The following is a 19,438-nucleotide window of genomic DNA, read 5'->3' on the forward strand; positions in this document are numbered from 1 at the left end:
ATAATTTTCATATAGTACACTTCTTAAAATTTATATATATTCATACACGCACAGTGCATATATATGATACAACCCTTACCGAGAAAGTCTGCTTATCTGTCCTCCAAATCTGTGCGGCGCTTGGCAGAAGGTAGGCTGCCACGTGAGCTCCCTCCACCCCTGGACATTCCCTTTGGCCCGTGGGAGACAGGTCAGTCAGACAGTTATTACCATCTCTCTGCACACTAAACACTGCCTTCAGTTACCTCAACACTAAGCTAGAAGCAATGCTATCACCAAGTAAGAATACTAATTAAAATGCTAACCTATACACAGGAGAGAAAGTGTGAATCACTGTCAAATCTTCCCCCCCCCCCCCTTTCAACTGTGAAATTCAAGACTCTCGATACATGTATTTTCTTATATGGTTGAACTTCCTCTTACCTCCCAAGGTTAGTTGAAACATATTGTTTTAAAAAGTTAACTTCAGGATACTATCAAACAGATATTACATTATATCCAAGAAAATTAATTCCCCCAAACAATGGTGTACCTTCTTTCTAAACCAAATTTACAACATATATACTCAAAAAGTCAAAAGGTTGATGACCTCCTATACATATCCTAATCATCTTATCCAATAATAAAATACCACATCAAGAATGTTTGCCAAAATAAAAATGGGAATATTTATTATCTCCTCTACTATAGCAATGCAGATCTTTTGAGATTATACATTGGTCTTTGCAAATGTTTCTACAGCTAAATTCATACTTTTCAGCTCTGTAAAAAATTAGAAACAAACTTGATAAAAACAAAGACACAGGGTATGTCACTGAACAGTCAGCATTATAATTGTTAATAGGGATGAGCAAAGAAAGCTCATGCGTATATTGAAGTCATGGCATTTTCTGCATCATCATCATCATCACATATTTAAGTGGGACAGAACAGTTTAACAATTTCCTCAGGGAGAGGACAGAAGGCATGGGTATATTTTCAGATCTATTTCCCAAGCTTTCGGAAGTCCGATAGACTGTTAAACACTGAATTTGATCAAGAGAATCTAAACATTACTTCGTAGTACTACATGCACATGATGCAGGGGAAGAAAAAAAAAAATTTAAACCCGTGCATACAGTACAAGACAAACTGTTACAATTGTTAAATGTGCGCTGGACAAAATTCAAAGTTTATGAAAAGTTTTATTTGCTGTCATGAAAATAGTTTCAGAAGCACATAATTGTACGCATTTTTCAAAGTCATCTTCACTTGGCCTCCTGAACTTTCTTGGCATTCTGTTTCTCTTTTGCCTAGAAAGCAAAGGGAGATGATGTTAAACTCTGATAAGACAATAATTTGTATTTTTTCTAGCTCTATTATAACCTATTATAATATTCCAAGCTCTATAATAACCACCTCTATTAATATGCAAATGAATTAAGATTTTCCTACTTTGTATGGATTTTTAAGAGTTGAATTCAAAACTAAAAAAAAAAAAATTAAAGGTAGTTTACATTTTTTGGAACAAATTTAAGCCAATGTAGTTCCTCTAGACCTGTACGTGCATAGAGAGAAGCACAAACAACTACTGAAAGAGTTCGTCTTTGCCTTCTGTATCTCCCAGATAATTTAATAGTATAAATCTAGACATTTCCAAAACAGCTACTCTTATAAACTAGTAGCCTACAAGCCTACTCATATGTAAATTCAGCTAAATGAATGAGCTCATTAAATAATATATAGCTCTTTTTTCAATGTGAGTTCAAAATCAGAGATCCTGTCTACTGCACATGGTACACATGCAAGCCAGCACTATGACATTATTACAATTCAAGTCAACTACTCCAATACCCATACAGTTTAATATCCTTGACAGGGCAACAGGAGACATGTTACATAATTTAATAAACATGTCTTAATTTAAACCTTAATAGAAAAATCAGTGTTAATAGCTAGACACCATAAAAAGGCAAAAACAATGAGCCAGTACATCAGTATCAGGAAAGAGAAAATGGAGAGCTAAATTTCTTCAAGCAGTTTAAATTATCAGAAGTTCTGTGCAAAGGTTGCCATCTAGTGTTGACAGAAAAAAAAAAAAAAAAAAAACCAACAGAACTGAGTGTTATGATTCCAGGCAAGAGGGACCAGCCTTGCACATAGACATGATTTGGGCTTCTCCACATTGGAAATTTGAAATTTCTACTAGAATTATGATGTGTAACTCCAGTTAGCACGTGGTAGAGTTCCCAGCTTCATTCTGGCACCCCTTTTTGAGCTGAAGATTGTTTAAACGTACACATATACATATGCTTTGTGTTGTACCATTTTACATCCTGTAACATGATCATCTGGGTTGATACCGGGTTGCCTCTGGATATATCCCCATTAGAAAGCTTTGTTTAGGTTATCAAAGGGGAGATACGGTTTGCCTTTGCACAGAAAAGCAAAGCTGGTGGGTGCCTCCATCCCTCCATCTCAGCTGAAATGGTACCTCTTCAGAATTGCAAGGTACTATTGCATAAACCAGCAATATGGGTGAAAGTAGAAATTTCAAATAAATAAACCCATGCCATGCATGCTTCCTAGATATTTGACTACAGTATTAATTTTAAGTAGAAGGTATGAAAAATTATAGTAATACACCATTTCTAAAAAGTCATCCAAAAATACTTACTTTTTCTACTAGTGGTATTAACTGTTGGTGTTCTGCTAGAGTCTTTAATAATTCCATGATGAAAGGCAGGTAGTTATGTTTTCTTCTAATATTTTCAATCTAAAAATATTAAAACAGTAACAAAATTATTATGACTAAAAGGGGATTTTTCTTCCCCCAAATTGGCTCTTTTTAAATATCAGCCAGCTAAAAATAAAGTCCAAGTAATAAAATTCTGAACACACCAGGTAAGAAAGTACATGCTAGATGAATTTACTGTGTAAGGGACAAACTCTCCCTATGTTTTTTTGCCATATTAGCCAAAAGCCCTCAGGGATTAAGTAGGTTCTATGGTTTAAGTTACTGACAAGTATTGCTATCCGAACTTTTCACTTTTTATTTAACTTAAATTGTGTTTTATCATCTTATGCATTTTTACACTCCTTAGCCAGTCATGGCCTGAACCTTGGCTGAATGCTTAAACATTTTAGCAATGCAAAAATATAATTATTTTCATTACGCTGAATAATTTGCAGCAGCTACAATGGTTCAACCCTTTAGAAAAGTAAGAAGTTCTGCTTGTTTTTTTTTTTAAACTGGGAGGAATGACCTCCCTAGACCCAGAGGAGAGATCCTAAAGGAAGAGGGAGGAGGGAGAGGGAAAAAAGAAAAAAAAAAAGAACAAGAAAGAAAAGAAAAAAGACCCTCATGCAGTGTTTCCATGATTTTTCACATCCAGTTAATAAGTTTAAGTGTTTTGCCCAACCAATTTCATTTGTTTGCTTACTTGCACGCTTGGTAAACTGCATGCTTTGGGGTATTTTATTTTTTGGTATAATTTCTTCAATTATATCATGATCCTATGGAATAGAGATTGCAAGACAGTGCTTTAAAGACAGATAAGCATGACACTTTACAACTTTGAAGAGGCACTTAACACATGTCCTGTAGAAACCGATTTGAAATTATCATCATTAGAATTACTGAAATATTGCTCTTGTACCTTCTAGAAATTAGCAAAATACAGTTTCTGCAAAAAAAAGGTTTCTATACCCTTTGATATATGCATCTTCAAAGTTCATACAGTTCCTTTGAAGGTAACTTATTTTGAAACAATTAATTTAGATAATTATCTAGGCACTTTCTATCCAAAAAAGGTTATGAAATTAAAGAAGAAAAAAAATCCAGAACAAAAAACAATCTGGTTACCTGGCTTTACTTTCTCAAAACATTCCCTGAAAAGTATTTTGGAATCATTAAAAAAAAAAAAAAAATTGCAACTTATGATATCAGAGAAGCTTTCCCTTTTCTCATTTTCATTAATACCATTTATCCTTTAATTATCCTTCTTATCTACTGGTGAATCAACATTCTTCACTAATGGCAAGGAGGGCTCAAAGAGCCAACATAAATGCTCTGTAGGAAAAGACAACAAGACTAACACTTCAAAGTCCTAGTAAAAATGGAAAAAAAAAAATCCTATCAAGTAGCCACTATAGTAGCATAATTAGTGATTCTAGCTGTAACATGCTGATCAGCCTTCTGGGGCACATAAAGCAATTTCTTTGCAGGAGTTTCAGAACTCACTGTGCTTAATAAATAAAGCAATCTTTTTAAGTGAGAAAAATATAAAGAAAGCACTAAACAAGGAGCTATAGTGAACATCAAACACTGACTTGCAAGCTTTATACTAAAAGGAAGCAAGGTGTGAATTCAGGAATAACATGCCAATTTACATAAAATACGTAACACACGGGCCTTTCTAATACCTATCCAATTCCTTCAGATTAATTGCAATAGCCTCCCACAGACACGAAAGCTGGCTTTTTCTTATGATTTTTTTCAATAGTTTGATCAGAAAAAGGCTACATACCTTGTATCTTTTTAATTTTTGGTTCTCTTCTTCGATTAGCATCTGGTATTTTGCAACTTCTGACTGTATAGAACTTAACATATTACTACTCTGGTCTGTATCCATAGGTTCCTCCTTCCACAAAAATATAAAGAGTTAAATGGATGATGAAGTTACAGCATGCCTTTCTTAAAAAAAAGAAAAGTCTTGTCTTTATGATATTTCTATTCCTATACATAAACAGTCGGTTTTGCTTACAGTTACAGGAGAATTCTAGGAATTTCTGCAGTTAATTATAACTCAGGTACCAGGAAAAGAATAGTTGTGCTACTGCAGCATATTAACCAGAACGGAGAGCCACAATGATGTGGTCATACTGCACCTAGGGTCCAAATTAGCTCACCCAGAACTAACCAGAGCTGCCACAGGTATCTCTGCACAGCACTGCAGTATGCTTGGCAGGCATCTTATAATCCTTTCCCTGCTTTTCTTGGTTAATGCTCCTTTTGGAGCAAGGGAAGAAGGAAGGCAGAGGAGGTGAATAATGAAGACACAGAACTATTACCATCAAACAGCTCCAGTAACTTAAATACCCTGACCTACCTCTGCAAGTTGCCGCTGTAACTCTGCAATCCTCTGCTCATATATCATCTTTCTGTCAGATACAATGGCCATCAAGTTAAACCTTATCTCCCCTTCACTGTATCTAAATGAGAGGAGCAAGAAGTTTTCAAAATTAATCTTTTTACATGACAACTCAAAAATCTCTACCAGGGTTTCTTTCATTATAAGGGAATGTATTTTGCAGGGAAAAAAACAGAGCTATGAAATTAAGTTGCACTGCAGATCTAATCCTATCACAAAATAAACTCATATCTTGGATCAGCACTACTCAAACTGTAACTTCCAGTAATGTGCTCTCCCAAGATGTTACAATATTTCTGTCTGTGGTCACAAGAAACAAAAATTTGAAACTGTGACCAAGAGACAAAATATATATGATATGGCTGACAGCATTACTTGCACAGGACTGCTGCGTACTATATATATATACATATATATATATATATATTTTTTTTTAACTTTCTCATCATTGTTACTTCTTGTTAGTAAATGCTTGAGACCTCTTTTCCACAAAATGTGAAAAGTAAGTTGAACAATTAAATTTGTAATCCTTTTTAAATTCTCCAAATGTGATCTGGCAGTAAATGTTTTCTTTATCAAATACCAGTGTACAAGTAAAAGACTCTTTGAAAATTACTTCCTAAAAAAGGGTAATTCCAACATTTTATTTCTAACACATTTTGGAGGCTGCAGTTTGGGGTCAGAGTTGAGATGCTGGAAGACTTTGATAGTATTTTTTTCTAGCCTAAATTTCCAAAGCAAGCCACAAGCTACTTAAGGAAGACTCACTTTCTATAAACACCTGTTGTAACGTTGGATTATCTGGTATTTTGAGTTAGAGATAACCGAGTGTGTTATTACTGTGGATAACGTTTGGGTGTTTTCACTCACAAAGATCCACAGCTGTCTAACACAGAGTTAGCATCTCTTCACAATACAGATACCTACTTTCATTAAATAATGTATTTCATTTAGTTGCATATTAATATACACATAATGATGCATAAGCTTAATTTCTTAGAAATTCAGGTGAAAGCCTTTAATCAAAGGAAGTTAAGAATAAGGAATTTTTCCACACATATAAGGTGCTATATTTTAAAAGCATCATGACTATTTACTTTTGTATACGTTTCTCTATGACAGGCCGCACAGCACTTATCCAGTCATCTTGATTGCATGCACCTAGAAAAAACACAAAGGAAGAAAAAAACTAAACTTCTTTGCAAAGCTTATTGCAAATTCAAGATTTACATAATTCAGGCTTATGCACCACCATCAGACAGAATATGTAACAAATTTTTCCTGGGCAACTGCAGTCTCAAAATATTCAGGTTATCTTTTTAGGAGGAGGACGACACATTTTTGAATAATAATATTTAGGTAAATGTACTGGCCAAAGCAATGGAGCAGAACTACATTTTAAGGGCAAAAGCATCTAACATTTATTTTGTTGATGACAAGAAACAACAGAAAAATTGTAAGTTATGTATGATTTTTATATGACACAAAAGACTAACTGGTAATGATAAATTAAGAAAAAGACAGGCTGATACACAATTCTCCCTCCTCCTCCTCCATAATAATATATTCTGTTATACATTTAAGCCAAGTTTGCATGTTTTAACAATGCTCAACACTTGCAAAGCTCCTTGAAGAAATAATAGCTACACAGAATTAATTACCTCTTACTTATGTGAGGTACAATGCAAAGATACTAAGACAGAGGTTAAATCTCATTTCAAGGCCAGAACAGCCAAGCGCAGTTTCAGAACAACACTCCGTCCTGAAACTTCACGCATTCAGAATGTCCTAACTGCTGGCAATCTGAGGTTGGCCCTCCTGACTTTAGTAGGCTGAACAGACATCTTTATTTCCTGTCATCACTAATTATTCTACAGGATCTCTCTCAAATAAGCTTTGATTTAAAGAAATTGTTAAAATGAAAGACGTTTAAAAAGATATAAAATATTACCTAAATCAATTGGTCCTTCCCTTAATCCATCTAGTTCATACAGCCGTCCATTAACAGGAACATAGCTTACAAAGTGAAATGCATCTTCCTCCTTTGCTGAGGACTTTGCATCAAATTCAAACATCTGTTGCCTGCAAAGACAATAAAAAAAAATCTGCAGTGAAAAAAAATTGCCTGAATTTTGCCTACATGCAAAGCATTTAAAACACCCTGTTACCTGGCAAAACTGTTGTGAACCTGCCGAATTACTTCCGAGTTGCTTAGTGCTAAACCTTTCATCTAAAAAAATCAAAAACCAGAATAAAATTATAAGCCATTGTATGTACAATACTATAATACTTTAAATTCAGAAAATAGTAGGCACTTACCGCAGCATCAAAACTTTGTGAAAATTCTTTAAATTCTGACAGAGTCTCTCCTAGATGGATATCTTGATGAGCACAATTTAAAAGCACACTTACTATGGCTTGAGTAGCACAAGCATTATTTATTACCTAGAAAAAAGTGCAAGTGTTGAGGATTTGTTCAGTACTGGTGACAAAATTATACTTTAAGTTGGGTAACATTTTCCATCATAAACACACATTTTCATTGCTGATTCACACTACAGCTTCAGTCTAAAAGCAGGCAGCAAACCTAGTCTGAGTAGCCCTCAAAAAGCCCTTGCTGCAGAAGCCCAATACAGAAAACACTGGATGATCATCATATACAATTTAGTGATAAAACAAGTATTTCACACCTCTGAAACTAACATTTTACTGCTTCACCCCCTCCCTAAAGCAATTAATAAAGGACAAAAAAAGATAGGAACCCACTGATTATAGTGGAATGACAAGTAAAGTACTACTCAAAGTAAGTAGTTAAAATCAGGTTATTATTTCTAATGTCTTAAAAGACAGAGAGAGAGAGAGAGAGAAGAAGGGGGGGGGGAAGCACAACACTCTCCCTAATAGGAGTCCAAAGATGATTCATTTGGGACAATAAAACACATCACAGAACCTAGACTTTTTTTTTTAAGCTGTGTCAGAAGAAGCACATCAAATATCTTAGGGATAAACCACTAAAATTTAAAGATGTCCCAGTCTTTTCGATGAGACAGTTTGCTGAATAATAAACCATATGAGAATTTAGATTTTTTTTACTTGTTTCTTAATTTGCAATACACCTATCAATTTTAACCTAGCATTTAAGTTATCAAACTGTGCAATACTGTTGTATAGACTCTATTGTTGTGTTAAATATCTCATTTTTAGAAAATATAAATAAAGCCCTTGACATTACAGCCATGCGTTTAATGTTGTTTAACAATAATCAAACAAGTGCTGTATTTAAAGAAAGCGAAACAGAAATTACTAGGATTATTAAACAACATCTCAGAGGATTAGGTATTTTTCTTCCCCCACTCCCCCTCCATGATCTACAATTGATAGGGGCAATGCAGATTGAATTAAAAACACCATAATCAAATAGTAGGAAGGTGTAAGTAATATAACAGGGATTTCATATTAGCAGTTTCTTCTCAGTGAGCTGTAGACTAGAAAAATAATGTATTTTTAGTCTACGAGAATTTTTCAATTGAAAACGTTACTTTAATCTTAAGACTGGGAGAGAGTGTTTTTTTTTTTTTTTTTTTTTTTTTTAATAAAACCCAGAAAATTAATTCAGGGCTGCGAATGCAAAACAGCTTCCAACAAGAGAGGAAAGAAAAAAAAAAAAAATCAATGTTTTATAATCAAAACCAGTTCTTAAAGTAAAACCTTTTCTGTGACAAAGCATCATGGGGGGGGGGAGGGGGGCTGGGGAGAAGGGGAAGAAGAGGAATTCTCATGTCAAAGACCTTCTACTATTTTAGTTCCTGCAAGGTATAGGATGTTACTCATCTGAGTCTGTCACTTCATGAGTCAAAAGTAAATCAGGCACTGAAAGACTGCATTGCATTCCTCTACTGAACTTTTTTATTAAGTTACTGACATACAAACTTAACCTCTTCCTCTTGCAAGATGATACTCAGTTTTGCATAGGCAACTGAATTGATTTAGAGCTGTTTCATGAAAAAAGTGGAATTATACTCCTGGAATTGTCCTTAACTACGCAAATGTCAGTAAAGGGAGACTAATTTCCCCAATATTTACTAAACTGTGTCCACTCAATACATAGACAGCTGTAGTACAGGTGATAAAACTAGGCAGAAAATGAGCATCCCATTCTTTGCTTTTCTTTGACCTCATTGCCCTTTGCATTGCTATTCCTGCTCCAGAAACAGCCTCAGACATCACCCACTTCTTTACATCTTTTGTGAGATTCAACTACGCTAATACTGTATGTCATATCAGATGCTGGGGGGGAGGTTTATACTTCAGTAACACTTGGTGTTCTCAGTTCAAATCACATCCCTACACTCCAGATGACAAAGAAATAATAAAACACTTAAGAAAAGCCCAATTTATTTGACTTAAAATGTCATCAAGAGAGTCAGTGATACATGCAGAATATATATTACAGCGACTGAAACCTCACAGACTGCAGGTACGCAAGCTAAAGGCTAGAGTTCATGCAATTATGAAATAAAGGACAGGGAAGGAAGATCCATCGAGGGCAGTGAAATAATAAACAGTAGCAAAAAAGTTAAATACCACAGTCTAATAGAATGACAAAATTTAAAAGAATTAATGCTATAACATAGGAAAGAAAACCAAGAACTAAAGGCTCTCTAAGATACGATTGGGGAATGATATCACAGACAGTAGTAAAAGTAGTACTAAGATGAAAGCAGAAAGATCCCAAGTGGACTACAGTGAGCTAACCTGAAGCAGTGGTTGCAAATGTTGTATTAATTAAGCTGACAGAGAAAGGAAAAAGAAGGTAGTATTAACAGGAGAGAGACCTGTGGCAAAAAGTATGATATTAGAATGAAGGGGCACCATAGTGAACTTCAGCTGCAAAAGTGATAGCTAATATAGGACATTAAAGGGAGAGAGAACACTGTAATAAACAATTCTTTATGAAAAATAAAGATGGGTGGAATGATCAGTGCTCTGACAGAGCACTAACCCAATAATGAATTCAAAAAAGTGAAGAGAAATTAAAAGAGAGAGGTTTTGAGTCTAGAGGCGATACCAGCACAGGAACTGAAACAGCTATATACCAGAGTTTGCAATAACAGCAAAAACAGGAGGAAAACTGAAACTCAGCATGGAATTTGTAGTCTCATCAAATATCTGCCTTTCAGTATAAATATATTTTTTATTCCAACTACAGTATAGAAGTAGTCTGTTTAAATGCACAAGAACCAAGTTAAACCAATTATCTTATCTTATTCCTAGAAAACAATGTGCAACAAATGTGGATCAGTGGTCCCCAGCTGATGAAATGGAAATACGTTACAGACCTATGAACACTTTTCATGAAGTGTGAGATTGAAGGTAAGGAAAAGCAAGCAGGAATAGTCCTGTAGCTGAAGAAAAGGAGGTGCAGCAGGTGGTAGGTGCAAGAAGACAATGTTTTCCTGGGTCTAGATGATGTGAGAGAAGTACCAAGAAGGAAGGAGGAGGTACCTAGCAGAGGTTTCTGGGCAGGGTGAAGAGTGCAGAGCAAGGAGGAGGCAATTGCAGCACCAAATGTGGATGAGTGCAAGATTTATTACATGGGCCTTATATCCTATCAATGCACAGAGCCAGTCCAGCACTGCTATACACCCAAGCTAATGAATTGCTTTAGAGAGACAGGGGTCAGGATACCCATTCACCTTAACTTCCAACATATCTCTGTTACTTAAGGTGCCTCAGCATTAGCAGAAAACACATTTTCTGCATTTAGACAGTATTATAATATATGCAGTTTGTCCCAGAAGGATTCTTTTTGGCCTAATATTTTGACTCGAAGAAACTTGGGAGGATTTTCTGTATTTGTTCAGAAATCTCAACACTTGCCCATACGTTTCTGTCTGGGAAGTCCCAGACAGATATTTGGCTGATCAATATTTACAATCCCAGCTTAAAGCAGGTACCCGCATTTGAAAAATTTCTGCTACTGAAACTACAAGGTGCACTTAATACCTGAAATAAAACAACACTACATATATACTAGTTGTTGAAGCCAGACATGGAAAAAAACCCAAGAAAATTGCCATGTTGCCAAGTGAAACTTAGCTTAAAAACAAAATAAAACAAAAGGCAACATAGCATGGAACCACTTGATTAGACTACTCTGTCATATTTTCCTGTTAAGAGTCACAAATTCAAAGCAGGTACCTTTTCCTAATAATCTAAACTGAGTTTCTGAACCAGCTTAAGGTTGAGGCACCAAACACAGCACAGAAGTCCTTGATTTACATCTTCCAATCTTCCATTCTATTATTTTTGTTAAAAAAAAAAAAAAAGCATGCGCTCTGGATGGCCCTCAGCATTAGGGCAAAGTTCTAAAATTTGGATATACGGTCTAATTTAATGTTATGGAATCTGAAAATCTCAACAAGATTGCTTTTTAAATCAACAGAAGCATTGGAAATGTTGAAAAAAAATACAAATAATGAGCTCCCATTAGTGACACAAAGACAGCCATAAACCAATTTTTTGTTGTTAACAGTATCATTAACTAGATCTTGCTTCTGAAGGCATGTAGCTTTTATTTGCAATTAATGAAGCTAATGTTCTATTATCACAATTGTAATCTTCTGTCATCGCACTGCAGCATAAAAATCAATACATGGCACAAAATAAAGGCACGATACTAATACTTCAGTAACAAAATCTGAAAGGGCTACTATAAAAAAGAAAAACTGATGGAAACACCCAAAGTCTGCAGTAACGGCATTCTTTTTTCCTCAAGAGATGTTTCTACTTCTGCAATGATCAGCACAGAATACAGCTGTTCAAAACAGAGCTGAGGATTGCCGAATACATTGAGTGGTTCAATCATGTAACCACTGTGTGTAAAAATAACAGTAAGGGCCTACTTAAGCAACACAGAAATTAGGAAATTCAGAGTTAAGGCTGAAATTGTATCCTTAACTCACCTCATTGTGCCTAGGTATCCTAGCTCAAAGGGTATGTAAGATCATCCAGAGTTCTGTGGCCTCAAATAGAGGACCATATCATACCTAGGCATAACAGGGAGGCCAAATTTAACATGAGTGCACATAAAACTGACCATAAAAAAAAAAAAAAAACCACCACTTTAATATGCATGCATATTAGACTTTAAAATTTAGCTTTCCCCCCACCCAATATACTCATGATTTAATCTTGAATAAGATTGAGTTGCCATTTAAAATTCAGCTAAAACATTGCTATGAAAGTGGGTATTAGTAAAATGTGAACATGCACAAGCTTCTTATAAAAGACTGTGCGTGTTTCCTAATGCAAATTTAACATTATTTTGCAAGATACACTGTTTCAAAGTTGTGACCTTTTATACCTGGCTAAAGCTTCCAAATAAATAAACAAACAAACAGAATTTCAAAATGTAAAATGTAATTAAACATGAACAGAAATAGAGCTATGCTGTTGATATCATTGTTTATTTCCCATACTGAATTGCTACTATGTATGTAACACCTACTTAGTCTTGCTCATAGAAGATTCAGAACAACATTTTAAAACTTCTCTGCACTAAAACAGATTATACTAGATCTGTTCAGATGGTAACATTTTTAAAGGAAAAAAAATGTACAGGAATAAAAAGATAGAGTCAAATAGACTTCTTGATGTTATTAGTGCTCCATGTTTGAATATACAGACCAATAATCTTAAATGTTTGCTACACAACTGTTTTACTGTAGACTTTCCACCTTGTCGCAAATTTTGCTATCCCAAGCCAGAAATCTATTTGCTCTGTGATTCCATGCTACAAGTGAACATAAGATTATTCTATTCATCACTATTGTTTTAAAAAATTAGGAATAGCACAGTTTTGTAAGATTTAGGCAGTGTGAATAAATTCAACTTTTGTATCTCCGTATTATTTATTTTTTAGAAAAAAAAGGTCTTGACAAATCATCTGAAAAAGATCATTGAAAGATAACAAACCCCCGCCTCCTCAAAGCCACCATACAACTGGACTTGAACATGTGGAGGGGAAAATACACAAAAAAGGGACATGAGCCCAGTTGCATGATAGTTTTGGGGGAGCTGCTTTTACAATAGAATTATTTGATATCAATGCTTGTCTTCCTTTGGGCTGCTGGGTGATTTAGCAGGATTCACAGACCATGGTTGCAAGAAATGCAGCAAGCGCAGCACTGTCACAAAGAGGTCCCCATTACCCCTCACTTACCTTTTACCAGCTTTGGCTGGTACTGACTCAGCGAACCAATACATCTCATGTGGCAAGAGACCAACCCAGAAAAGACACAGAAAATCTACAGAAAACTGCTGGCTGATGAGCTGAATTGGCTCGTGGCAGTTTAATGAGCATCTGAACCATCGCAAGAGAGGAACAGAACTGTGCAGTCAAAAGGAAAAGCAGGTTGAGAGGACCAAGACCTTCTACTCTCATCAGCAGCAAATCATCAGCTCAACCATTTGCTTGAGAAAATACAGCCTTAGAAAACAGTATTAGTACTCACAAAATAGCTTGTCAGGTCGGATCTCTAACAAAGGCTAACTTCTCCCAAAGTGAAAGTGACCACAGCTAAATACGTATTACAAATCCCCCCAAAATATAAAACCAATTTCTTTCATTGGTCTCTTGATTTTTATTTTTCATTTTCCTGTGACTATTCCAGTACTTATTCAGTCACAATACCTCAGCCCAGGCAAAGCCGATATGACAAGAAACCCATGCATACACGTATCTACATCAAAAGTTTTATTTTGCTAAGCCACTGCGCTTGAGTAACAGACAAAACTAAAACATCAAAAAGATATTCCAAATTTAAATTCTTTGCAGGTTACTTCTGAAATATATATTCCAAGCCACCAAGTGGCATAACTAGATGCTACTATTTTAAAATAGTGAGCATTTTTGTTAACTGCTTTCCACACTGGAAAATTAGCAAGTTCTCAGATTCGCTCCAGCACAGTCGGCCTCCTTAAAGAGCAGCAGATGAAGGATGGGGAAGATCAGAAAGCTCCTTCATCTCCGAAGGCAAATAGAAATTTAATATTTTCAGTCTTCAGAAGACAGTAAAATATGAATGCTTCAAAGAATGCTACAATATAACACAGACTTATTATTGCTAGCCTTTAGTTTTCTAGTACTTTTGTTAGCAAGTTTAATGCTATGCAAATTTTGCAATTTATATTCTGTAATTCCGACTTTAAGCTCAAAAAAGCTCATCTTAGCTACTTGCTTTTAGACACAGTGCCATGCTGCAGAAGGAAAGTGGAGGTGTGGGGGGGAAAGCAAACAAAGTGGAGCAAACAGACAAATGCTTTCAAATTTTTCAGAGGCCACAAGAATGGCTATTCATGGAGAACCTCACCTAGTCACAAGAAACAAGACAAATGAAATCCCTCAAACAAGGGTAAATCTTTAATCTGAAAATCTCCCTAGGTTCAAATCAGAGTTATTTCTTCCTGCCAGGTAATTACCCTTTGAGAGTTATATTAAGGATTTTCCCTGAGGTTCTTTCTGTCAAGGCAATTCTATAGCCACAGCCTATCGATCATTAACAGTGTGTTTGATTAGGTAGAAAGCATAACCTAATACAACAGCACCCACGAGACTAATCAACCTACAAAGATGCTAGGTAAACTACTGCTGATCATTGCGTCATAACAGTGACAGACACTACTTAGCAGAACTCAAGAGCTGCAGCAAGGGAAGAATAAAGAAAATGGTATTAGAAAAGACCAAGGAATAAAGTCATCCAGAAGAGCACGAAACACTAAGGAACAGGATTATAAAAGAATCAAATGAAAGATAATTATCTGCACAACAGAAGCACATCTACAGAGTATCCAGGAGAGCTAAGGATATACCTAACGCTTCCATTGTTTTCCACATTTCTATTTTTATCTAGAAATGCACAGAAACTTTTTTATATCTTGAAATTTACATACAAAGCACTTTTTGGTTTGTGGAAAAAGCAGTCTATGTGTGAGACTTCTTAAAAACCTAATGATTTGCCCTTTGATGTGAATGCTTTGTAGCTTTCTAATTAAAAGGTACAGGGATATCTTTTTTGTTTAAACTACTATGCTTATCACTGTTTGAGAAGCAGGTCTTCAAAAATAAACACACACACACACTTCTACTTTTATTCAGATTAATTTTTCTTGCTTTTCTTGCCTGCAAACAAAAATACTGCGCAGAGCAGCCTGTCAAAGCTAACATAGAATTTCAGTACTATTCTGCATTTAATGAAACATGGTGGATTACATTAGCATAAACAACTTTTAATTATTTAAATGAGAAATGCAAGTTTATATTGGAAATTACAGAAAAGTTGTTTAGTAAGTTTCTAGACCAAAATGGTCTAGAAAGTCTTAAAATATTATCCCACTTGAGTCATACTGACCTGACTACAGAGCATTTGAGAAATGAGAGAAAACAACTGTTCTGAAGTAAACATCTCTTCCTATAATATTTGTTGAAAGTGGTTTCAAAACACAGTTTGCTCATTCTGCTTAAAACAAAACATTTACTAAATAATTCTTTATGGCACAGAAGAGTTACTTATTCTTATTTATTCTTCGGCTCTCTCCTAAGAGTTTTACCATTCTATGCATGATGAAATTTTTTTCCCGACTTAACAGATCAGATATGCTTTGCTAATCGTCTTCTAATACACAGTTCCTATTCTCTAAGAATTTGTTAAAGTAATTCCACCTTGTAAAATATTCATCTTTGTGTAAGTTTTAACAAAATCTAGTTTATATTTCAGTATTAAAAGCTGTTTCATGATCTAAGAAAAATATTGAGCTTGCCATACCTGTTTAGCAAAAAATATTGTATCCAGTCTTGAATCCTGAACAACAGAGCCTGCTGGTTCTTCTCCAGGCTGCCATTTGAAGAGGAAAATCAACCCATGTACTGGCCTGAAAAATAAAATCAGTAGGAAGAAAAGAAAAAAAAAAAAAACAAAAACCACACACACAAAAAACCCAACACTGTATTGATGAAAAATAATCAAAGCCAGAAATCTCTACTATAATTTAATTGTATCCTGGAACAGTAATTCAGTTAATTATTTCTTTCTAAACATCAGGAACCTGTACTGAAATTTGCAGACAGGATCTTTTAGTTAAGAAGAACATACTTCAGACTTCTTTCCATACATGCCAAACAATCCCAATTTGAATAAGTGTTTAGTTAGTAATTTTCCTAAGTCTGGACTGGTCTTACTGGTCATTGTAACTATTATAGTGTATGACACCCTTGTGAATTTGTCAGTAACAAATAAATAGCTATCAAAATCTTTGCCAATTATACATAAGATCAGGAATTAAACTTTTGGTACTCCTTCTAGGCATAAATGAAATATTCAAAGATAAAAGGAGCTTCTTGTGAAACTTCACATTTTGAGTTATCACTCTAAGTAGTAAGAGAAATCCATTTTTCTCCTATACTAAAACCTTGCCTTGCTATTCAGACTGCACGTCTGCACAGAAAATAGCTTTCTCTTACTCTGTGTTGTATTTGGTATTCCAGGAAACAAATCCTATAGAAAACTTCAGCAGCATTAAAGCAAAAACTTGTTCATCATAGCAATCTGAATTCAAAGTCAGCTCAACAAGGATGCCACAAAAGGTTTACAGTACTGCATAAGAAACTTTTCAAAAGCTCTGACCAGAAGTCTCAGACATCTCCTTCAACAATGGGTCCCTTGAGGAATCTGAGAAATGCTAAGAACTAATATATCCTTTTACATCTTACTGTTTAACTTAAGATATTAGATATGTGTCTGGGAAGGAAGGAAGCTGGCCACCATTCAAGACTACAAAGATGTACATCTTACAGTATGAGCAAGCTAAGCTATACCTTTGTGAACAACATAGGTAATGTTCTGATGAAGAACCATATGAAGCATATTGCAGGTAGCAACTAAACCACTGCTAAAGCAACACTTTTGCTATTCAGGTACAACTTGTCAAATATCTTCAGTCAGACAAAAGTTCTAAAATCACATCTTCTCTACTAATTGCTACAACTTCTGAAAGCGCAACTATACAAGCGTAGGATATCTGCACAGGAACAGAGTATGGCCTAAGTTAGGTGGCATTTTCCTCTTAAAATCTTATATGTGAACATGGGTAACATTTAATGCATCATGGATAGAATGGCAAGAGAATTAATATTGGCTAATGAGGGCAGAATTGTTCCATATGATATCAGTCACTGTCAGTTATGACAAGAATATTTAACTTCATACATACACTGAGGTGGTTCTACAGGAAAGACAGGTTACAAAAGTGCATAACTACAGTAAGTAATTTAAGGCAACAGATGAAATACTTTATGCAAGGAAGAAGGAAGGTAAAGAAAAAAAAAAAAAGGAAGAGAAGTAAAGCAATTTATCAAAGGATATAGCACAAGCCAACGACAAAACCATTAGAAATCTATTTCCATGTTCTAGCTGCTATTATTGCCACTTCCCATAAACAGAGAAGCTAGTTCAAGTACAAAGTCATCAATAAAAGGTCATTTAATTGCCAGGTACTGGATTAAATCGACATCCTAACAAGCTTCCTTGGAAACTGAAAAAACGTTACCATGAGTTTAGTACATATTTTTAGCGAGTTCAAAAAGATTTAGATTAAAAAAAAAAGTGTAGATTAGAAAAGAAAGTGGCTTACTTCAATTTTTCAAAGTTCTCTGGTTCCAAACTCCATATTTCTTCAACTTGTGCTCCTCTGCAACCTGAGCAAGGAAAGATACAGGTTTCTACAACTACCCCATTTAAAAAAGAACACAACCAGTAAGAAGAGACACACAAACAAAACTGCAGTAATTGTTACAACTTATATGTTCAGCTCAGAATAAAGTCTATTTACAAGTTTTCCTGTATCTTCATTTAAAAAAGCACTGGTCAAGAGAAATTATTACAGGAGTTTCCTCTGTGTATGATAAAATTCTCTTTGTAATGCAACTGTATTAAAAAGAAAAAAAAGAGCAGAAGAGATTAACGTATCTTTCATCCCCTCTCATTTCCTGAGAAGAAGAAAATGCACAGTTGAAATAAGACTTTAAAGACATTTTCAGCTAGTCTAAAGCAGAACTTGAAACACCATGTACCTCTAGACAAAGACAAATTTTGCCATGGTAGCACATGGAGAATATTGTAAACAATACACTCAAGCAAGACATTAGCATAAGGCGAAGTCTGTAAAAGTTCAGACATGTACTACGTAGAAGATTAAACTATTAGTCAAACAGAATCACAAAAGAAGAGCTGGGCCTGGGCTTCGCTTGTGAGCTATAAAGACATGCCAGAAATTATAAATCAACATAACACAGAATAAAATCATTTTGCTCCTTTGGCCAAAAGCCTGCGTAGATACATCTGTTCTTACACCCACGTATTCACAATACTGTCAGTTACATTAGAAGCAAGTGAACGTCTCCTAACTCCCAAAGCAGCCCCTCGCAGGGTATCCAACCTGCTGCCACGCTCACTGCCTGCTCCCTAGAGGTCCTCTTTCCCGGAGACTCAGAAATTCAGTCAACTGCCACACGACCCAAAGGTGGCTCCGGCCCTTGGCAAACGCGGGCGTCCTCCCGCATACGACACGCGTCCGTTAAGGCATATGCCCGGTCCCCCCTCCCCCGGGCAAGGAGCCCCGGCCCCGCCGCGGCCTCAGGGCGCCGCCGCCGCCCCCTCCTCCCTCACCGAAGCCCTTGATGAGCTCGGTGAAGACGCCCGGGTCGCTCTCCATGAGGCACCACTCGCCGGCGCTGCTGCCTCCCGCCATGGCGGCGGCCGCGGACTCCCAGGCGCGGCCGCTGCCGCCGGCCGGCTACGCTGCGAGGCGCAGGCACGCCGCTCCCTTCCCGGCAGCCCGCGCGGCCCACGCTGCCGCTGTCATCTCTATGGTGAGGCGCGGGGCGGGGCAGGAAGCGCCCGCGGCGACTGCATCCGGGGCAGCGACGGGGCGCGGCGCGGCGCGGCGCGGCGGGCGCGGCCGCATCCGGGTCCCGGCGATGCTGTCAGGGAGCCGGGCGGGGCGGGGCTGCGGCCGGGGGCGCCGCACGGAGCCGCGCAGCCTCGGGCCGCCCGAGGGGACCGCGCCACCGCCGCCGCCGCTCCCTGGCCTCGGGGGCCGCCCTGCGCCGCGGCGCCGCCCGCGCCCACCGCGGCCTCGCAGGCAAGTGCGCGGGGCGAGGCGAGGCGGGGCGGCGCGGCGCGGCGCGGCGCGGCCCTCCCGGCGGAGGCTGCTGCGCCCTCGCCCCGCCCTCGCCCCGGGGCGGCGCG

At 37.0% G+C, this 19,438-nt stretch overlaps 1 protein-coding gene across 1 annotated transcript; it reads right to left on the reverse strand.

Annotated features, from left to right (window-relative positions):
- Positions 1-640: 640 nt before the first annotated feature.
- UCHL5 (ubiquitin C-terminal hydrolase L5) lies at positions 641-19,050 on the reverse strand. Its single transcript, XM_067300758.1, has 11 exons — positions 18,857-19,050; positions 17,823-17,886; positions 15,959-16,064; positions 7,452-7,577; positions 7,301-7,362; positions 7,084-7,214; positions 6,230-6,293; positions 5,091-5,193; positions 4,509-4,622; positions 2,657-2,755; positions 641-1,292 (listed from the first exon to the last, which is right to left on the reverse strand). Exons 1-11 carry the CDS (start codon positions 18,936-18,938, stop codon positions 1,248-1,250), a joined length of 996 nt encoding a protein of 331 aa, XP_067156859.1. The 5' UTR covers positions 18,939-19,050; the 3' UTR covers positions 641-1,247.
- Positions 19,051-19,438: the final 388 nt, after the last annotated feature.

Source organism: Apteryx mantelli, chromosome 8 (assembly GCF_036417845.1).
Source record: "Apteryx mantelli isolate bAptMan1 chromosome 8, bAptMan1.hap1, whole genome shotgun sequence".
NCBI lineage: Eukaryota > Metazoa > Chordata > Aves > Apterygiformes > Apterygidae > Apteryx > Apteryx mantelli.

Bases quoted from the DNA above. Each gene is read 5' to 3' on its own strand.
- UCHL5 (XM_067300758.1), bottom strand. From the start codon at position 18,938: ATGGCGGGAGGCAGCAGCGCCGGCGAGTGGTGCCTCATGGAGAGCGAC. The intron at 17,887-18,856 runs GTGAGGGAGGAG...TTCCTTGCTCAG, and splicing joins CGAGCTCATCAAGGGCTTCG to GTTGCAGAGGAGCACAAGTT. The intron at 7,578-15,958 runs GTATGGCAAGCT...ACTTTTTTCTAG, and splicing joins CAATATTTTTTGCTAAACAG to GTAATAAATAATGCTTGTGC.